This window comes from Mirounga angustirostris, unplaced genomic scaffold (genome assembly GCF_029215605.1).
Source record: "Mirounga angustirostris isolate CCGP_5_RB_7025 unplaced genomic scaffold, mMirAng1.0.hap1 SCAF_3, whole genome shotgun sequence".
Taxonomy (NCBI): Eukaryota; Metazoa; Chordata; class Mammalia; order Carnivora; family Phocidae; genus Mirounga; species Mirounga angustirostris.
The window spans coordinates 51,544,266-51,562,489 of NW_026991711.1; the positions used below are offsets into that span (position 1 = coordinate 51,544,266).

The 18,224-nt window shown below is 43.0% G+C and overlaps 2 protein-coding genes across 9 annotated transcripts in view; one reads left to right on the forward strand and one right to left on the reverse strand.

Moving 5' to 3' along the window:
• The window catches only part of NAA16 (N-alpha-acetyltransferase 16, NatA auxiliary subunit), a 74,472-nt gene that overhangs the window by 27,977 nt on the left and 28,271 nt on the right, over window positions 1–18,224 (forward strand). For 7 of the 8 annotated variants that reach the window (XR_010409988.1, XM_064586039.1, XM_045869521.3 and 4 more), the window contains one exon: window positions 8,471–8,577. The exons of the other annotated variant lie outside the window; for it this stretch is intronic. Coding sequence is in view for 6 of the 7 variants with exons in the window: in XM_064586039.1 (XP_064442109.1) it covers window positions 8,471–8,577 (107 nt within the window). In the remaining variant the exon portion in view is untranslated. The remainder of the gene's footprint in view (window positions 1–8,470; window positions 8,578–18,224) is intronic. 8 annotated transcript variants of the gene reach the window in all.
• Window positions 10,938–11,637, reverse strand: LOC123839774 (large ribosomal subunit protein uL22-like). Its single transcript, XM_045869530.3, has 2 exons — window positions 11,091–11,637; window positions 10,938–11,042 (listed from the first exon to the last, which is right to left on the reverse strand). The coding sequence occupies exons 1-2, from the start codon at window positions 11,577–11,579 to the stop codon at window positions 10,977–10,979; spliced, it is 555 nt and encodes a 184-aa protein (XP_045725486.1). The 5' UTR covers window positions 11,580–11,637; the 3' UTR covers window positions 10,938–10,976.

Consider the following 18,224-nt stretch of genomic DNA (forward strand, 5'->3'; position numbering starts at 1 on the left):
ACTTAACCTGGCTTGAGCCATGCAGGGTGGACGCTCTGTTTACTGCTTGGTACTTACCTGGTTTGAGCCATGCAGGGTGGTCGCTCTGTTTACTGCTGTGTACTTACCTGGTTTGAGCCATGCAGGGTGGACGCTCTGTTTACTGCTGTGTACTAACCTGGTTTGAGCCATGCAGGGTGGACGCTCTGTTTACTGCTCTGTACTTAACCTGGCTTGAGCCATGCAGGGTCGACGCTCTGTTTACTGCTCTGTACTTAACCTGGCTTGAGCCATGCAGGGTGGACGCTCTGTTTACTGCTGTGTACTTACCTGGTTTGAGCCATGCAGGGTGGACGCTCTGTTTACTGCTGCGTACTTACCTGGTTTGAGCCATGCAGGGTGGACGCTCTGTTTACTGCTCTGTACTTAACCTGGCTTGAGCCATGCAGGGTGGACGCTCTGTTTACTGCTGTGTACTTACCTGGTTTGAGCCATGCAGGGTGGACGCTCTGTTTACTGCTGCGTACTTACCTGGTTTGAGCCATGCAGCCCGGACGCTCTGTTTACTGCTCTGTACTTAACCTGATTTGAGCCATGCAGGCCGGACGCTCTGTTTACTGCTCTGTACTTAACCTGGCTTGAGCCATGCAGGGTGGACGCTCTGTTTACTGCTGTGTACTTACCTGGCTTGGGCCATGCAGGCCGGACGCTCTGTTTACTGCTTGGTACTTACCTGGTTTGAGCCATGCAGGCCGGACGCTCTGTTTACTGCTCTGTACTTAACCTGGTTTGAGCCATGCAGGGTGGACGCTCTGTTTACTGCTGCGTACTTAGCTGGTTTGAGCCATGCAGGGTGGACGCTCTGTTTACTGCTGTGTACTTACCCGGTTTGAGCCATGCAGGGTGGACGCTCTGTTTACTGCTGTGTACTTACCCGGTTTGAGCCATGCAGGGTGGACGCTCTGTTTACTGCTGCGTACTTACCTGGTTTGAGCCATGCAGGCCGGTCGCTCTGTTTACTGCTCTGTACTTACCTGGCTTGAGCCATGCAGGGTGGACGCTCTGTTTACTGCTGTGTACTTACCTGGCTTGAGCCATGCAGGGTGGACGCTCTGTTTACTGCTGTGTACTTACCCGGCTTGAGCCATGCAGGGTGGACGCTCTGTTTACTGCTGCGTACTTACCCGGCTTGAGCCATGCAGGGTGGACGCTCTGTTTACTGCTGCGTACTTACCCGGTTTGAGCCATGCAGGGTGGACGCTCTGTTTACTGCTGGGTACTTACCCGGTTTGAGCCATGCAGGGTGGACGCTCTGTTTACTGCTGTGTACTTACCCAGTTTGAGCCATGCAGGGTGGACGCTCTGTTTACTGCTGCGTACTTAGCTGGTTTGAGCCATGCAGGGTGGACGCTCTGTTTACTGCTGCGTACTTACCTGGTTTGAGCCATGCAGGGTGGACGCTCTGTTTACTGCTGTGTACTTACCTGGTTTGAGCCGTGCAGGCCGGACGCTCTGTTTACTGCTGTGTACTTAGCTGGTTTGAGCCATGCAGGCCGGACGCTCTGTTTACTGCTCTGTACTTACCTGATTTGAGCCATGTAGGGTGAGCGCTCTGTTTACTGCTCTGTACTTACGTGGTTTCAGCCATGCAGGGTGGACGCTCTGTTTACTGCTGCGTACTTACCTGGTTTGAGCCGTGCAGGCCGGACGTTCTGTTTACTGCTCTGTACTTACCTGATTTGAGCCATGTAGGGTGAGCGCTCTGTTTACTGCTCTGTACTTACGTGGTTTCAGCCATGCAGGGTGGACGCTCTGTTTACTGCTGCGTACTTACCTGGTTTGAGCCATGCAGGGTGGACGCTCTGTTTACTGCTCTGTACTTAACCTGGCTTGAGCCATGCAGGGTGGACGCTCTGTTTACTGCTGTGTACTTACCTGGTTTGAGCCATGCAGGGTGGACGCTCTGTTTACTGCTGCGTACTTACCTGGTTTGAGCCATGCAGCCCGGACGCTCTGTTTACTGCTCTGTACTTAACCTGATTTGAGCCATGCAGGCCGGACGCTCTGTTTACTGCTCTGTACTTAACCTGGCTTGAGCCATGCAGGGTGGACGCTCTGTTTACTGCTGTGTACTTACCTGGCTTGGGCCATGCAGGCCGGACGCTCTGTTTACTGCTTGGTACTTACCTGGTTTGAGCCATGCAGGCCGGACGCTCTGTTTACTGCTCTGTACTTAACCTGGTTTGAGCCATGCAGGGTGGACGCTCTGTTTACTGTTGCGTACTACCTGGTTTGAGCCATGCAGGGTGGACTCTCTGTTTACTGCTCTGTACTTAACCTGGCTTGAGCCATGCAGGGTGGACGCTCTGTTTACTGCTTGGTACTTACCTGGTTTGAGCCATGCAGGGTGGTCGCTCTGTTTACTGCTGTGTACTTACCTGGTTTGAGCCATGCAGGGTGGACGCTCTGTTTACTGCTGTGTACTAACCTGGTTTGAGCCATGAAGGGTGGACGCTCTGTTTACTGCTCTGTACTTAACCTGGCTTGAGCCATGCAGGGTCGACGCTCTGTTTACTGCTGTGTACTTACCTGGTTTGAGCCATGCAGGGTGGACGCTCTGTTTACTGCTGCGTACTTAGCTGGTTTGAGCCATGCAGGGTGGACGCTCTGTTTACTGCTGTGTACTTACCCGGTTTGAGCCATGCAGGGTGGACGCTCTGTTTACTGCTGTGTACTTACCCGGTTTGAGCCATGCAGGGTGGACGCTCTGTTTACTGCTGCGTACTTACCTGGTTTGAGCCATGCAGGCCGGTCGCTCTGTTTACTGCTCTGTACTTACCTGGCTTGAGCCATGCAGGGTGGACGCTCTGTTTACTGCTGTGTACTTACCTGGCTTGAGCCATGCAGGGTGGACGCTCTGTTTACTGCTGTGTACTTACCCGGCTTGAGCCATGCAGGGTGGACGCTCTGTTTACTGCTGCGTACTTACCCGGCTTGAGCCATGCAGGGTGGACGCTCTGTTTACTGCTGCGTACTTACCCGGTTTGAGCCATGCAGGGTGGACGCTCTGTTTACTGCTGCGTACTTACCCGGTTTGAGCCATGCAGGGTGGACGCTCTGTTTACTGCTGTGTACTTACCCAGTTTGAGCCATGCAGGGTGGACGCTCTGTTTACTGCTGCGTACTTAGCTGGTTTGAGCCATGCAGGGTGGACGCTCTGTTTACTGCTGTGTACTTACCCGGTTTGAGCCATGCAGGGTGGACGCTCTGTTTACTGCTGTCTACTTACCTGGTTTGAGCCGTGCAGGCCGGACGCTCTGTTTACTGCTGTGTACTTAGCTGGTTTGAGCCATGCAGGCCGGACGCTCTGTTTACTGCTGCGTACTTACCTGGTTTGAGCCGTGCAGGCCGGACGTTCTGTTTACTGCTCTGTACTTACCTGATTTGAGCCATGTAGGGTGAGCGCTCTGTTTACTGCTCTGTACTTACGTGGTTTCAGCCATGCAGGGTGGACGCTCTGTTTACTGCTGCGTACTTACCTGGTTTGAGCCATGCAGGGTGGACGCTCTGTTTACTGCTCTGTACTTAACCTGGCTTGAGCCATGCAGGGTGGACGCTCTGTTTACTGCTGTGTACTTACCTGGTTTGAGCCATGCAGGGTGGACGCTCTGTTTACTGCTGCGTACTTACCTGGTTTGAGCCATGCAGCCCGGACGCTCTGTTTACTGCTCTGTACTTAACCTGATTTGAGCCATGCAGGCCGGACGCTCTGTTTACTGCTCTGTACTTAACCTGGCTTGAGCCATGCAGGGTGGACGCTCTGTTTACTGCTGTGTACTTACCTGGCTTGGGCCATGCAGGCCGGACGCTCTGTTTACTGCTTGGTACTTACCTGGTTTGAGCCATGCAGGCCGGACGCTCTGTTTACTGCTCTGTACTTAACCTGGTTTGAGCCATGCAGGGTGGACGCTCTGTTTACTGTTGCGTACTACCTGGTTTGAGCCATGCAGGGTGGACGCTCTGTTTACTGCTGCGTACTTAGCTGGTTTGAGCCATGCAGGGTGGACGCTCTGTTTACTGCTGTGTACTTACCCGGTTTGAGCCATGCAGGGTGGACGCTCTGTTTACTGCTGTGTACTTACCCGGTTTGAGCCATGCAGGGTGGACGCTCTGTTTACTGCTGCGTACTTACCTGGTTTGAGCCATGCAGGCCGGTCGCTCTGTTTACTGCTCTGTACTTACCTGGCTTGAGCCATGCAGGGTGGACACTCTGTTTACTGCTGTGTACTTACCTGGCTTGAGCCATGCAGGGTGGACGCTCTGTTTACTGCTGTGTACTTACCCGGCTTGAGCCATGCAGGGTGGACGCTCTGTTTACTGCTGCGTACTTACCCGGTTTGAGCCATGCAGGGTGGACGCTCTGTTTACTGCTGCGTACTTACCCGGTTTGAGCCATGCAGGGTGGACGCTCTGTTTACTGCTGCGTACTTACCCAGTTTGAGCCATGCAGGGTGGACGCTCTGTTTACTGCTGCGTACTTAGCTGGTTTGAGCCATGCAGGGTGGACGCTCTGTTTACTGCTGTGTACTTACCCGGTTTGAGCCATGCAGGGTGGACGCTCTGTTTACTGCTCTGTACTTACCCGGCTTGAGCCATGCAGGGTGGACGCTCTGTTTACTGCTGCGTACTTACCCGGTTTGAGCCATGCAGGGTGGACGCTCTGTTTACTGCTGTGTACTTAGCTGGTTTGAGCCATGCAGGGTGGACGCTCTGTTTACTGCTGTGTACTTACCTGGTTTGAGCCGTGCAGGCCGGACGCTCTGTTTACTGCTGTGTACTTAGCTGGTTTGAGCCATGCAGGCTGGACGCTCTGTTTACTGCTGCGTACTTACCTGGTTTGAGCCGTGCAGGCTGGACGTTCTGTTTACTGCTCTGTACTTACCTGATTTGAGCCATGTAGGGTGAGCGCTCTGTTTACTGCTCTGTACTTACGTGGTTTCAGCCATGCAGGGTGGACGCTCTGTTTACTGCTGCGTACTTACCTGGTTTGAGCCATGCAGGGTGGACGCTCTGTTTACTGCTGTGTACTTAGCTGGTTTGAGCCATGCAGGCCGGACGCTCTGTTTACTGTTGCGTACTTACCTGGTTTGAGCCATGCAGGGTGGACGCTCTGTTTACTGCTGCGTACTTAGCTGGTTTGAGCCATGCAGGGTGGACGCTCTGTTTACTGCTCTGTACTTACCCGGCTTGAGCCATGCAGGGTGGACGCTCTGTTTACTGCTGCGTACTTACCCGGTTTGAGCCATGCAGGGTGGACGCTCTGTTTACTGCTGCGTACTTACCTGGTTTGAGCCGTGCAGGCCGGACGTTCTGTTTACTGCTCTGTACTTACCTGATTTGAGCCATGTAGGGTGAGCGCTCTGTTTACTGCTCTGTACTTACGTGGTTTCAGCCATGCAGGGTGGACGCTCTGTTTACTGCTGTGTACTTACCTGGTTTGAGCCATGCAGGCCGGACGCTCTGTTTACTGCTGCGTACTTACCTGGTTTGAGCCATGCAGGGTGGACGCTCTGTTTACTGCTCTGTACTTAACCTGGTTTGAGCCATGCAGGGTGTACGCTCTGTTGACTGCTCTGTACTTACCTGGTTTGAGCCGTGCAGTATAGACGCTCTGTTTACTGCTGCGTACTTACCTGGTTTGAGCCATGCAGGCCGGACGCTCTGTTTACTGCTCTGTACTTACGTGGTTTGAGCCATGCAGCCCGGACGCTCTGTTTACTGCTCTGTACTTAACCTGGTTTGAGCCATGCAGGGTGTACGCTCTGTTTACTGCTCTGTACTTACCTGGTTTGAGCCATGCAGGGTGGACGCTGTGTTTACTGCTGTGTACTTACCTGGCTTGAGCCATGCAGTGTGGACGCTCTGTTTACTGCTGCGTACTTAGCTGGTTTGAGCCATGCAGGGTGGACGCTCTGTTTACTGCTGCGTACTTACCTGGTTTGAGCCATGCAGGGTGGACGCTCTGTTTACTGCTCTGTACTTACCTGGTTTGAGCCATGCAGGGTGGACGCTCTGTTTACTGCTCTGTACTTACCTGGTTTGAGCCATGCAGGGTGGACGCTCTGTTTACTGCTGCGTACTTACCTGGTTTGAGCCATGCAGGGTGGACGCTCTGTTTACTGCTCTGTACTTACCTGGTTTGAGCCATGCAGGGTGGACGCTCTGTTTACTGCTCTGTACTTACCTGGTTTGAGCCGTGCAGGCCGGACGCTCTGTTTACTGCTGCGTACTTAGCTGGTTTGAGCCATGCAGGAGTACTTTTGAGGCTGCTGCCGTTCTTGCTGTCATATGCAGTGGGGAAAGTGAGGATTTTAGTGGACAGGTTACTTGCCCAAGGTCACATACATAGGAGGTGGAAGAATGCACATTTCTCTAAGTACTTGCATCTTACTGTCTGCCACATTATTGTTAACTTTTGCCTTATATCAGAGAAAGTGCTGTAAAGACTTGATCTCTGAAACTACTTTTGACTTTTAAAGAAGTAGTCATGTATATTTAACCCAGAGTGAAATTTTATGTTGTCTTGGTAATCTGATTTTCAAAACACATATACTTTGTGTATGGTCTAATAAAAGATTAGAGATTATCTGAAAACAGTCTTTTTTTTTTTTTTTAAAGAATTTATTTATTTATTTGATAGAGAGAGACACAGCAAGAGAGGGAACACAAGCAGGGGGAGTAGGAGAGGGAGAAGCAGGCTTCCCCGCGGAGCAGGGAACCCGATGCGGGGCTCGATCCCAGGGACCATGACCTGAGCCAAAGGCAGATGCTTAACGACTGAGCCACCCAGGCGCCCCTGAAAACAGTCTTTATAGTAACTTGAGTTAACAAATGTCGAACCTGTTTTTATATTTGATAAACTTTCCTTTCCCTCAATAAAATTTAAATATCTCTTTCAAAGTTTTATGACATCTAATTATATTGAGTACACATGTTTTGCTCAGTATAATCAGTCGCAACAAATCAAAATAAACACTTTGGGTTGTTGGTATTTTTTTAGTCAAGTGTTGTGATTCATAATGAAACCTGACAAGGTAGTTTCAGTAGTTTTACTTTAGGTTAAGCCATTTATGACATATGTATCTTTTTTTTTTTAAATGAGTGAGCAAATCCATGTCCTTATATATATATATATTTTAAAGATTTTATTTATTTGACAGAGAGAGCACAAGCAGAGGGAGAGAGAGAGAGAAGCAGGCTCCCTGCTGAGCAAGGAGCCTGATGTGGGACTCGATCCCAGGATCCTGGGATCATGACCCGGGCCGAAGGCAGCCGCTTAACCGACTGAGCCACCCAGGCATCCCTCCATGTCCCTATATATTAACTCTTCCTGTCAGAAAAGTTAAAGCTTTAGCTGAGTTAAAGGTTTTGTGTTGTATTTCTTTTTTGTTAAATATTTTATTTATTTATTTGACAGAGAGAGACACAGCGAGAGAGGGAACACAAACAGGGGGAGTGGGAGAGGGAGAAGGAGAAGCAGGCTTCCCTCCTAGCAGCAAGCCCGATGTGGGCCTTGATCCCAGGACCCTGGGATCATGACCCGAGCCGAAGGCAGATGCTTAACAACCTGAGCCACCCAGGCGCCCCTGTGTTGTATTTAAAATTAAAATTTTTCCAATTTTTTCTTCTTCCAGAAAGTGATGCCAAGTTTTTTTGTAACGGTTTAACAATAATAGGATTATTTACTTGATGTTGCAAATAGGGTATTTAATTCTAATGTTAAAATGCTCTGGGGCTCAGTCTAATGTTTAACAAAAGTTTATTTTACTTATTATCCATCTTACTCACTGGAATGTTAAGTTCCATGAGGGCAGGATTTTTTTTTTAAATTGTTTTAATCACTGCTATATCCCTAATACCTAGAACAGTGCCTGGCACATGGTGGGTGCTTGAAAGAGGATTGTGGAATGAGTGTTGAAGTAAAGCACTAGTTGATTTGGAAAACATTTTCAAATTCTCCTTTAGCGTTTAAAAAGATATTTTGGTTGCTAATTGAATATACTGCTGGTTACAGTAGGGTCTTTTTATAGTCTGAAGAGTACTATATGAGGTGTCAGCAGATGAGGACTGAGTCTGTGCTAGTCAGTCAGATTAGGAAAGAGACTTGCTATGGGGACTATATTCAGAATGGATAGTAAGTAACTTTTTTCTCTCTACTTAAAGCTGCACAGTTTATTTTGTTTACTTATCTTTTGAAGTGTTCTTTGAAGATATTTTAAACCCGATCTAGGGAAAAGTATAGTTGTCAACCAAGATACTTAGTGTTAACCTTTTTTGGTGGTAACAGACAAGCAATAATGCCGACAGACTTTGGGTTTAAAAATAGGATGGGAGGTCACTGTTTTTGAGGGAGCTTTGTTTTTATTTGTAAAATCATTTTGAGAACTGTTTGCATCAATTGAAGTATAACAAAGTACACTTTTGTTTCTAGGTGAAAAATTTAGAGAACTAATGGATAAGTTCCTGAGGGTTAACTTCAGTAAAGGCTGCCCACCCTTGTTTACTACTTTGAAATCTTTATATTACAATACAGAAAAGGTAAAATTTGGTCTTTATTCAGTTTTGCTATAATCTTTTTACTAACTTATTATAGAAAGACTTCCATGTAAATAATATGCTATGATTTAATAATTTTCTCTATTCTAGTAATGTAGTCACCTTAGTTTAATAATAGATGAACTGAAATTGTATGTATGTAGGATAGATACTATCAAAGGAAATGTCAATCTGTGAAATTTACAGAATAAAGGCTTTATAAAAGCACTAAGATTATAAAGGTTGTTGTTTTTAATGGGTATACTTTTCTCGTAGAATTTTTAAACTTGATATTGACACCAGAAGTCTATATTTAAGTATTTCATGATTATTATTTCATCGTTTGTGGATTTTTAAAGTTTGTTATGCATGCTTTTAATGTTAGAGCATGGATAGCTGAGCTAGTGCAACAGTAAAATGCCATTTGGTCTACAGAGTATTATTAGTTTTAACTAGTAGGCAACATTTTAATAAATAAGGATAGTTTTGGCTAATTCTTGAATAAAGAGAATAGTATTTTTCTACCTTTAAAATTAGAAAATAGGCACTTCGTCTTAAATTAGGTAATTGGAAAATTAAAAACAAATACAAATTACAAATACAAGTTATACTTCTGTTTCCAGGAATTGCTTTTTCTTTCTTAAGGTGTAAAGTCTTATGTTCTTTTCTGTAGTCAGAATGTCTGAAAGTTACTAGTGGATAAAGAAAAGATGTTATTAGAAGTGCTAATATATTTGTAGTGAAACCTATCACTTATGAGTTTAGTTTTGACCCATAATTTGTAAACTAGCAGTAATTGTGAATAGAGAATATTGAAAACAAGGTCAACCATAGGTGGTATAACCGATGACACTTTCTTTTCTGGGGAAGCAGTTTTCGTAAATAAAATGGGACAACTGGTAATATGTAGTGCTCTGTAAGTAAAAGGTGTCATTTACATTTTTAAAACAGTTTATAGTTCTTTAATGTCTGTAGCATGCTCTATTTTTTTTTTTTTTAAGATTTTATTTATTTGACAGAGAGAGACACAGCGAGAGAGGGAACACAAGCAGGGGGAGCGGGAGAGGGAGAAGCAGGCTTCCCGCGGAGCAGGGAGCCTGATGCGGGGCTCGATCCCAGGGTCCTGGGATCAGGACCTGAGCCGAAGGCAGTCGCTTAACCAACTGAGCCACCCAGGCGCCCCTGTGGCATGCTCTATTTGACTGTGGTGGTACTGCTGTCGCTTTTTGGTAAATATTGTTTGATTCATGTGAAAACATGGAACAGTGCCCACCAATAATTTCTGTAGGTTATTCAAAATAACATTTGCCAAAATTCCTCCCTTACTCTTTTGGGCAAGGGTGAGAGAAGAAAGGTGAGATGAGACGTCAGAAATAATAAAGAACTTCCGTGTGTGAGTTTGAATACAGGTTTCTCCTGCCACCTGAAAGTAGAGAGTTCCTGTGAAATTTCTCTTAAGCTGAAATGGTGTAAAGTTTGAAGAGCAATTAGCATTAATTTATATGGAAAATTTCTTGAACATTAATTTATATTTGAAAAATTTTTGAAATTCCCAGACCCAAAAAATACCTCTCTTTGGCTTTTCTGATGTCTTAGGACACATCTTGCTAACAGGTAAACAAAATAAATCGAGGTAAAGCACAGATGCTCACAGATACGGTTCACATCTATGGTGACTTGATGCTGAGCGGCCTTCCTGGGGGACTGAGCTTGGCGGGGTCCCTCTCGATGCTCAGAGTGCGCACTGCCTCTGTGAGGGCTCACTGCAAAACAGATGCTGAGCACTGTTTTCACTTTTTGCCTTTTTTTGTGAAAACCAAAGTACCAATATCGGTCTTTGGCAAAAGTGAAGTGGTGTCACGTGAGGCGTGAGCTTTTGAAAAGCCCGGGACAGCTGTACTGCTTTTGTAACAACATCTTGCAGCAGAAGCCGACTACAGTGGTCTTCAAAGGATTTGTTCCTCTTAGGCCACTGAGCCTTCACAGGCTGTCAGTTTTCACAAGGGGCACAGACTTTTTTGTGTGTGAAAGATTTTATTTATTTATTTGACACAGAGAGAGCACACAAGCAGCGGGAGAGGGAGGAGCAGGCTCCTCGCTGAGCAGGGAGACAGATGTGGGGCTCTATCCCAGGACCCCAGGATCACGACCCCAAGGCAGACGCTTAACTGACCTAGCCACCCAGCCGCCCCATACTTTTCTTTTTTTAAAATCCCTTCGGTATTGACCCCAAATTACCATCCTAAAGATGTAAAACATTTGTTGGTATTTTATACAGCATGGAAATTGCATTTTATAAGAAGGCACTGAGAATGTATTAATTTATATAGGAACCTTTGATATCTCTTTAGTGTTATTTTTTTTTTCTCTTTTTATTTTTATTTGCATTTATTCTGCAGAATTTACTCCCAGGCCATAAGTTTTTGTTTCTTCAGTTTCTTCTGGGATATCTTTTTCTTCTGTGCAACCTCCTCTTCTGGTTTAGGAACAATCTGCTCTTTTTCAGTAAGTGCAACCTCCTCTTCTGGTTTAGGAACAATCTGCTCTTTTTCAGTAAGGATCATCTCAGTATGGCAGGGAGAGCTCATATATGGGTTAATACGGCCATGAGCCATGTATGTTCTACGCTGCATCTTGGGGGCTTTGTTCACCTGGATGTGCTCAATGACCAGAGAATCAGCATCTAAACCCTGAAGTTCAGCATTACTCTCTGCATTTTTAAGCATGTGCAGTAAAAATTCAGCGCTCTTCTTGGGCCACTGACCCTGTGTCCAGCCCCACTGTTTGGTCTGGGCACACCTACCAACTCCACCATTGTAGTGACAGAATGGTACACACTGCTTCTGTAAAGTGACGTCTTTCAGATACTTGGTGGCTTTTCGGATACGCATACCCTTGATGGCCTGGGCAGTTTCACGTGTGTTCTTAAAGTGAATACGAAGATCTGAACCTCTTGATTTACATGATTTCGTAGGGTTTTCTGGGTCAAGCGAATAGCGAACCATTTTCAGAGGTCACCTCAGACTGCTTAGGGAAAGAGGAAGAGCAGTGGCTCCTAGGAGAATTCATCTCTTTAGTGTTATTTTTAAGCATGGAATAGGAATGTTTACCAAGTGCTTTTGAGAACTAAAACTGCAGAAAATTGAGTTCAGGTTATCAGAACGTAGTATGGTAAGAAAAAATGTACAAGCATGGGAAGTGCTTTTCAAATAATTTTGGCCACATATATTTGCCACTTCTAAGGGTGTTTTAAAATTGACTTCTAACCAGTAGTCAGTCTGTTAGCTAAACACTGCATTTTAACTCTGGAGGAACTATTTAGAAGAGATTAAGGCTGATAAACAATTGTGGTTTCATAAACTTCCAAGTCTTAAAGAATGATCCATGTTAGGTAGCATGAAAATAAAATAATCTTTTGAAGTTAGCCCAGGATATAGTACAATTGTAAAAAAGTATTTTATTTTATTTTTTTAAGATTTTATTTACTTATTTATTTGAGAGAGAGAGAGAGAGAATGAGAGAGAGCACATGAGAGGGGAGAGGGTCAGAGGGAGAAGCAGACTCCCTGCCGAGCAGGGAGCCCGATGCGGGACTCGATCCAGGGACTCCAGGATCATGACCTGAGCCGAAGGCAGCCGCCCAACCAACTGAGCCAACCAGGCGCCCTAAAAAAGTATTTTAAAAATGTCTGTAGCATTTTAAATTTTGAATATGCAATTTAGAAGCATGGAGAGCATTTTTTATGTAATTCCTATCAAGGTTTTTCCCCTGTGAATTTATTTGTGGTGTCTGTATGTAGCTGTAATAATTTTGACCATAAAGTTTTGTTTTTCCTTTTCCCCCCTTGCAAGTTCATAAGCATTTTATGTGTTACTGTGTAGTCTTCTTATGTGTTACTGTATAGTCTTCATTATCTTCCTTTTTGATGACTGCAGAGTCATATCTCCATTGTTGAACTTTGGTTTTCCAAGCTTTCACTGTTAAAAAAAATTATAAGTATCTTTGAACACATAGGTTTACTCAGGATTATTTCCTTCTCACAAATTCTCAGAATAAATTAATGGGTAAAAGGTATGTATGTTTTGTGGTTCTCAGTAAACACTGGTACTTTGATTTCTATGAGGTTGTAGACACCAATTTGTATTATCACTAGCAGTGTATGTGTGTGAAAGGTTCACTGTATCCTGATCAGCATTAGATACTCTTAAATATTTTCCCTTCTTCTGTTTGCTTTTCCATGGATATAGTTTTTTTTTTTTAACATAAAGAGGTTAAAAATGTAATACAACTAGGTTTGTTGATCTTTGTTTCCTTTTTTTTTTTTTTTTAAGATTTTATTTACTCATTTGAGACACAGAGATACAGAGAGAGAGAGAGAGAGCATGAGCAGGGAGAGAGGCAGAGGGAGAGGGAGAAGCAGGCTCCCCGCTGAGCCAGGAGCCTGATGTGGGGCTCCATCCCAGGACCTTGGGATCATGACCTGAGCCAAAGGCAGACACTTAACCATCTGAGCCACCCAGGCGCCCCTGATCTTTGTTTCTATTATGGAAGTTCATCTGTTGTTCTAGAAACAGTTTGGAGGGTCCTCTTCCTCTAGGGCAGTATTTCTCAAGTTGCAATGAAGGAGGGGATTTTGTCCCTCAAGGGACCATTTTGCAACGTCTGGAGGTATTTTTATTATTACCATATTTTTATTATTACCAGCCCAACTATGCTACTGATACCAAATGGGTAGAGGCCAGGGATGCTGTTAAACATTCTACAATGCAAAGGACAGCTTCCCACAGCAAAGAATTCCATTATTGAAAAAATATTGTTAAAGTGATCTACAGATTCAAAGCAATGCCAGTAAAATACCAGCTGGTTTCTTATAGAAACTGAAAAGCTGATTCTGAAATTCAAATTAAAATAAAAGGAATCCTGAAGTGTCAAAAGAATCTTGAAAAAGAACAAACTAGAAAGATTCATACTTCACTTCCTAATTTTAACTTATCCCAAAGCTACAGTAATCAAGATATTGACCTGTTGGGCTAGATAATTTGTTATGTGGGACTGTCTCTAGCATTATAGGATATTTAGCAGTGTCCTTGGCCTCTACAAACTAGATACCAATAGCTCCCCTCAGTATTTTTGTTCTTGTTAATAGCTTTATTGAGATATATATCTACTTACTTGAAGTGTACAATTCAGTGATTTTTTAAATATATTCAGAGTTTTGTAGCACTCACCACAGTGTAATTTTAGAAAATTTTCATCACCCCACAAAGAAATCCCATCCCCGCTAACATTAAACAACCATTAGTCTATTTTCTGTGGATTTGTCCCTTCTGGGCATTTCATACAAATGGAATAATACAATATGTGACCTTTCATTCTCTAGTGTTTTTTATTTAGCATGATATTTTCATCGATGTGGTAGCGTGAATGACTACTTCATTCTTTTGTATCACCAAATAATATCCCATTGTATGGCTATACCACATTTTAGCAGTCGATGGACACATTGGTTGTTTCTACCTTTTAGTTATTACGACTAATGCTGCTGTGGATATTTGTGTGCAAGTTTTTATGTGTACATTTTCTTAAGATTTTATTTATTTATGTGAGAGAGAGAGCACACATGAGCAGGGGGACAGACAGAGGGAGAGGGACAAGCAGACTCCCTGCTGAGTGGGCTCAATCCCAGGATCCTGGGATCATGACCTGAGCCGAAGGCAGATGCTTAACTGACTGAGCCACCCAGGCACCCCTACAAGTACATTTTCATTTCTCTTAATACCCAGGAATGGAATTGCTAGTTCAAATGGTAACTCTGTGTTTACACTTTAAAAAGACTGCCACATTGTTTTCCAAAGTGGCTGTACCATTTTATATTCCCACAAGCAGTATATGAGGATTCTGATTTCTACATACCCTCACCAATAATCCACTTATTATTATTTGGCATTTGATTATAGCCATCCTAGTGAGTGTAAAGTTGTCTCTCGTGGTTTTGGTTAGCATTTCCCTGATGACCAATGATGTTGAACAGCTTTTCATGTGCTTATTGGCCATTTGTAAATCTTCTTTGGAGAAATGTCCATTCAGATCCGTTGGGTTAGTTGTCTTTTTATTATTAAGTTGTAAGAATTCTTTGTATATTCTAGATATATGTCCCTTATCAGATAAATGATTTGGAAATATTTTCTACCATTCTGTGGGTTTTCTTTTCACTTTCTTGAAAGTATTCTTTGATGACAAAACTTAATTTTTATGAAGTCCAGTTTATCTTTTTCCCTTTTGTTGCTTAAGCTTTTGTGTCATATTTAAGAAACCATTTCAAATCTAGGGTCATGAAGATTTACACATATTTACTAAGAGTTTTATATTTTTAGTTCTTTCATTGAGGTCTCTGATCCATTTTGAGTTCATTTTTGTATATGGTGTGAGTCAGGAGTCATGCTTTTGCATGTGACTATCCAGTTTCCCAGCACTATTTATTGAAAAGATTCTTCTTTCTCCATTGAAAGGTCTTGGCAGTTTTGTTTTGTTTTTTTAAAGATTGTATTTATTTATTTGAGACAGAGAGAATGAGAGAGAGAGAGAGAGAGCGCACATGAGAGGGGGGAGGGTCAGAGGGAGAAGCAGGCTCCCTGCCGAGCAGGGAGCCCGATGCGGGATTCGATCCAGGGACTCCAGGATCATGACCTGAGCCGAAGGCAGCCGCTTAACCGACTGAGCCACCGAGGCCACCCTGAGAATTACAGATTTCTTACTAAAAGGCAAAAAAAAGGGAGTCAACAATACCTATTTTTTTTTTTTTTTAAGATTTTATTTATTTATTTGTCAGAGAAAGTGCACACACAAGCAGGGGGAGCGGCAGGCAGAGGGAGAAGCAGGCTCCCCACTGAGCAAGGAGCCCGATGTGGGACTCGATCCCAGGACTCTGGAATCACAACCTGAGCTGAAGGCAGATGCTTAACCGACTGAGCCACCCAGGCATCCCAACAATCCCAATCTTTAAAGATTCCAAAAGCATTATTTGCAGTGGTAACAGTATCTGAGAACTCCCCAGCCAGTACTTTTGAGACATTCTGATCAATAGTAAATGATAATTATAATTATGTGCATGAATGAGTTTTTTGTTTGTTTAAAAAGAGTTTTAAATTTGGGGAGAGGAAAATAAAAGCAAGTGCTTCTCCTACCTAGAAAGACGTCACAGTATAGTATAATGTCTGCTGACATGCATTTATTAATCTCCCTCATGATTTTTACCAAATCGAGGTAACACTGATAGTATTATTTATTTACTTCATATTTTTCACTAAATTTGATTGCTTTTTTGTTTTTCATAAAACCATGGGTTTGTGCTGATACATTTTTTATAACACACAGAAAGTAAAAATAAAACTTAAATTACAGTTGTTGAATTAATTATAATCATCTTGTATTCTACCATATGCACCACACTTTGGGAAATACTGGTCTGGGGTAAAGAGCATTGTTTTGGCATCAGGCCTGGTTTGGAATCCTGATTCCATCACTCTTTGCCTGGGTAATCATCTGAGTGTGTTTCTGGATCTTAAAGTTGAGAAAAGACATACTTAAAGGTTGGTATGTATTTTAATTAAATGATAAAATTTGTAAAGTGCTTGTTGATTTAAAGAAGATGTTCAAGAACTGGTCCTTCTCTTACTACCCCATCCTAACACCTCATCTCTGCAGGAAATCACTTAATTTTAACGTTGTAGTTCTTAGACAACTTATCTCTGTGACTAGCTCCTTCCAAACCAAAATCGTCACTACCAATCATACGTTTATTGGAAATTAATCTAGCAGTTTTGGTCCTTGTTGATAAACTATTGTGCTTAGTTTTTTAATTTGGATAAAAACCAAAAAATTTCAGTAGCTTTTGTGTTGCAGTAACTATTTTAGACATGTGATTTGTATGTGTATGTAAAAAATCTGTATTGTGCAAAATTGTGTATTGGATATGGCGTTATAGAACTTTGTTTTTAAGGTTAATAATTCTTTTAACTCACATAAGAACAGCAGGTTAAGGGCCATATTTTAGGAAATTATAGTAGTCACAGTATTTGCTCAGGTTAGATTTTATTAGCAAAAATAAAGCTGCTTCAATCCTGATCAGATATTTAAATCAAAAGAAGGTGATTGAACTTGGAAATTTTTCAGTTCATAAAAAATTTTGGCTTTATAAAAATTTTAAGATGTCCATTTTGAGGCTTTAAGTTTTTATTGTGATCTTAGATAATAAACTCAAGTGGATTGGACTTCTTGATTTTAAATGGCAGTGGCAAAATACTATTTTCAAGAAAAATATCCATTACATATTAAGTTTTATAAAAAAAAGAGTTGAGTTTACTTCCTCATTGAGATATAAAGTGTAAGTAAACTTGAAATGGGTCCTTATATCTGAATAAAATTCTTTAGACTAATTTCATAGACAAATTTGGAAAATTAATTGTTCACTTAATTACTAAGTTAGTGATTAAAATACACATTTTTTAGATTAAAGAAGTATGCCTAATGAATCAGGATTGCTAGTGTTCTCCACACTTTTTTTTTTTTTTTAAGATTTTATTTATTTATTTGAGAGAGAGAGAGAATGAGAGACAGAGAGCACTAGAGGGAAGAGGGCAGAGGGGGAAGCAGACCCCCGGCTGAGCAGGGAGCCTGATGTGGGACTCGATCCCGGGACTCCAGGATCATGACCTGAGCTGAAGGCAGTCACTTAACCAACTGAGCCACCCAGGCGCCCACCACACTTTTTTTATTTAGGAGATTTCATGTGGACTTTCCATTATCTTGATTTTTTTTCTTTAATCAGATTTTATTTTATTTATTTATTTATTTTTTTTAAAGATTTTATTTGAGAGAGAGAGAATGAGAGACAGAGAGCATGAGAGGGAGGAGGGTCAGAGGGAGAAGCAGCCTCCCTGCCGAGCAGGGAGCCCGATGCAGGACTCGATCCCTGGACTCCAGGATCATGACCTGAGCCGAAGGCAGTCGCTTAACCAACTGAGCCACCCAGGAGCCCCTCTTTAATCAGATTTTATTGTGAAGTCATGAAGCTGGAGATCTGTTTCATTCAGTAGTTTTCATATTCCTTTATGAAGAATTATGTGTAACTTCAGTGTATGTTTTATTGTACTTTTTAAATTATTAAAACACATATGTTTTACCCTAGAAATTCAGATAACACCCTTTACCTAAAACCTGCTCTAGCTGCAGTTTTTGTGACTACCAGTAGATGGCATTGTAAGTTCGTGAAAAAATAATTGCCTCCATAAAGTAAACAACTTGAATACTGAATTCTAAGCCTGGAAAGTTTCAAAGTTACATATATTCTTTTTTTTTTTTTTTTTAAGATTTTATTTATTTATTTGACAGAGAGATACACAGCGAGAGCAGGAACACAAGCGGGGGAGTGGGAGAGGGAGAAGCATGCTTCAGGCGGAGCAGAGAGCCCGAAGCGGGGCTTGATCCCAGGACCCTGGGACCATGACCTGAGCCGAAGGCAGGCACTTAACGACTGAGCCACCCAGGCACCCCAAAGTTACAGATATTCTAAGTGAGATTAATGGAATGGGATTGGTCATGGTGGGCTAAAAATGTCTGTTACCTTTAATTTTTTCTTATATAAAAAGTTG

What these genes read in the sequence shown, in the direction of transcription:
- LOC123839774 (XM_045869530.3), bottom strand. Translation starts at nt 11,579, where the DNA reads ATGGTTCGCTATTCGCTTGACCCAGAAAACCCTACGAAATCATGTAAA. An exon ending in TTCCTAAACCAGAAGAGGAG is followed by an intron (nt 11,043 to 11,090) that starts GTTGCACTTACT and finishes CCAGAAGAGGAG; the next exon opens with GTTGCACAGAAGAAAAAGAT.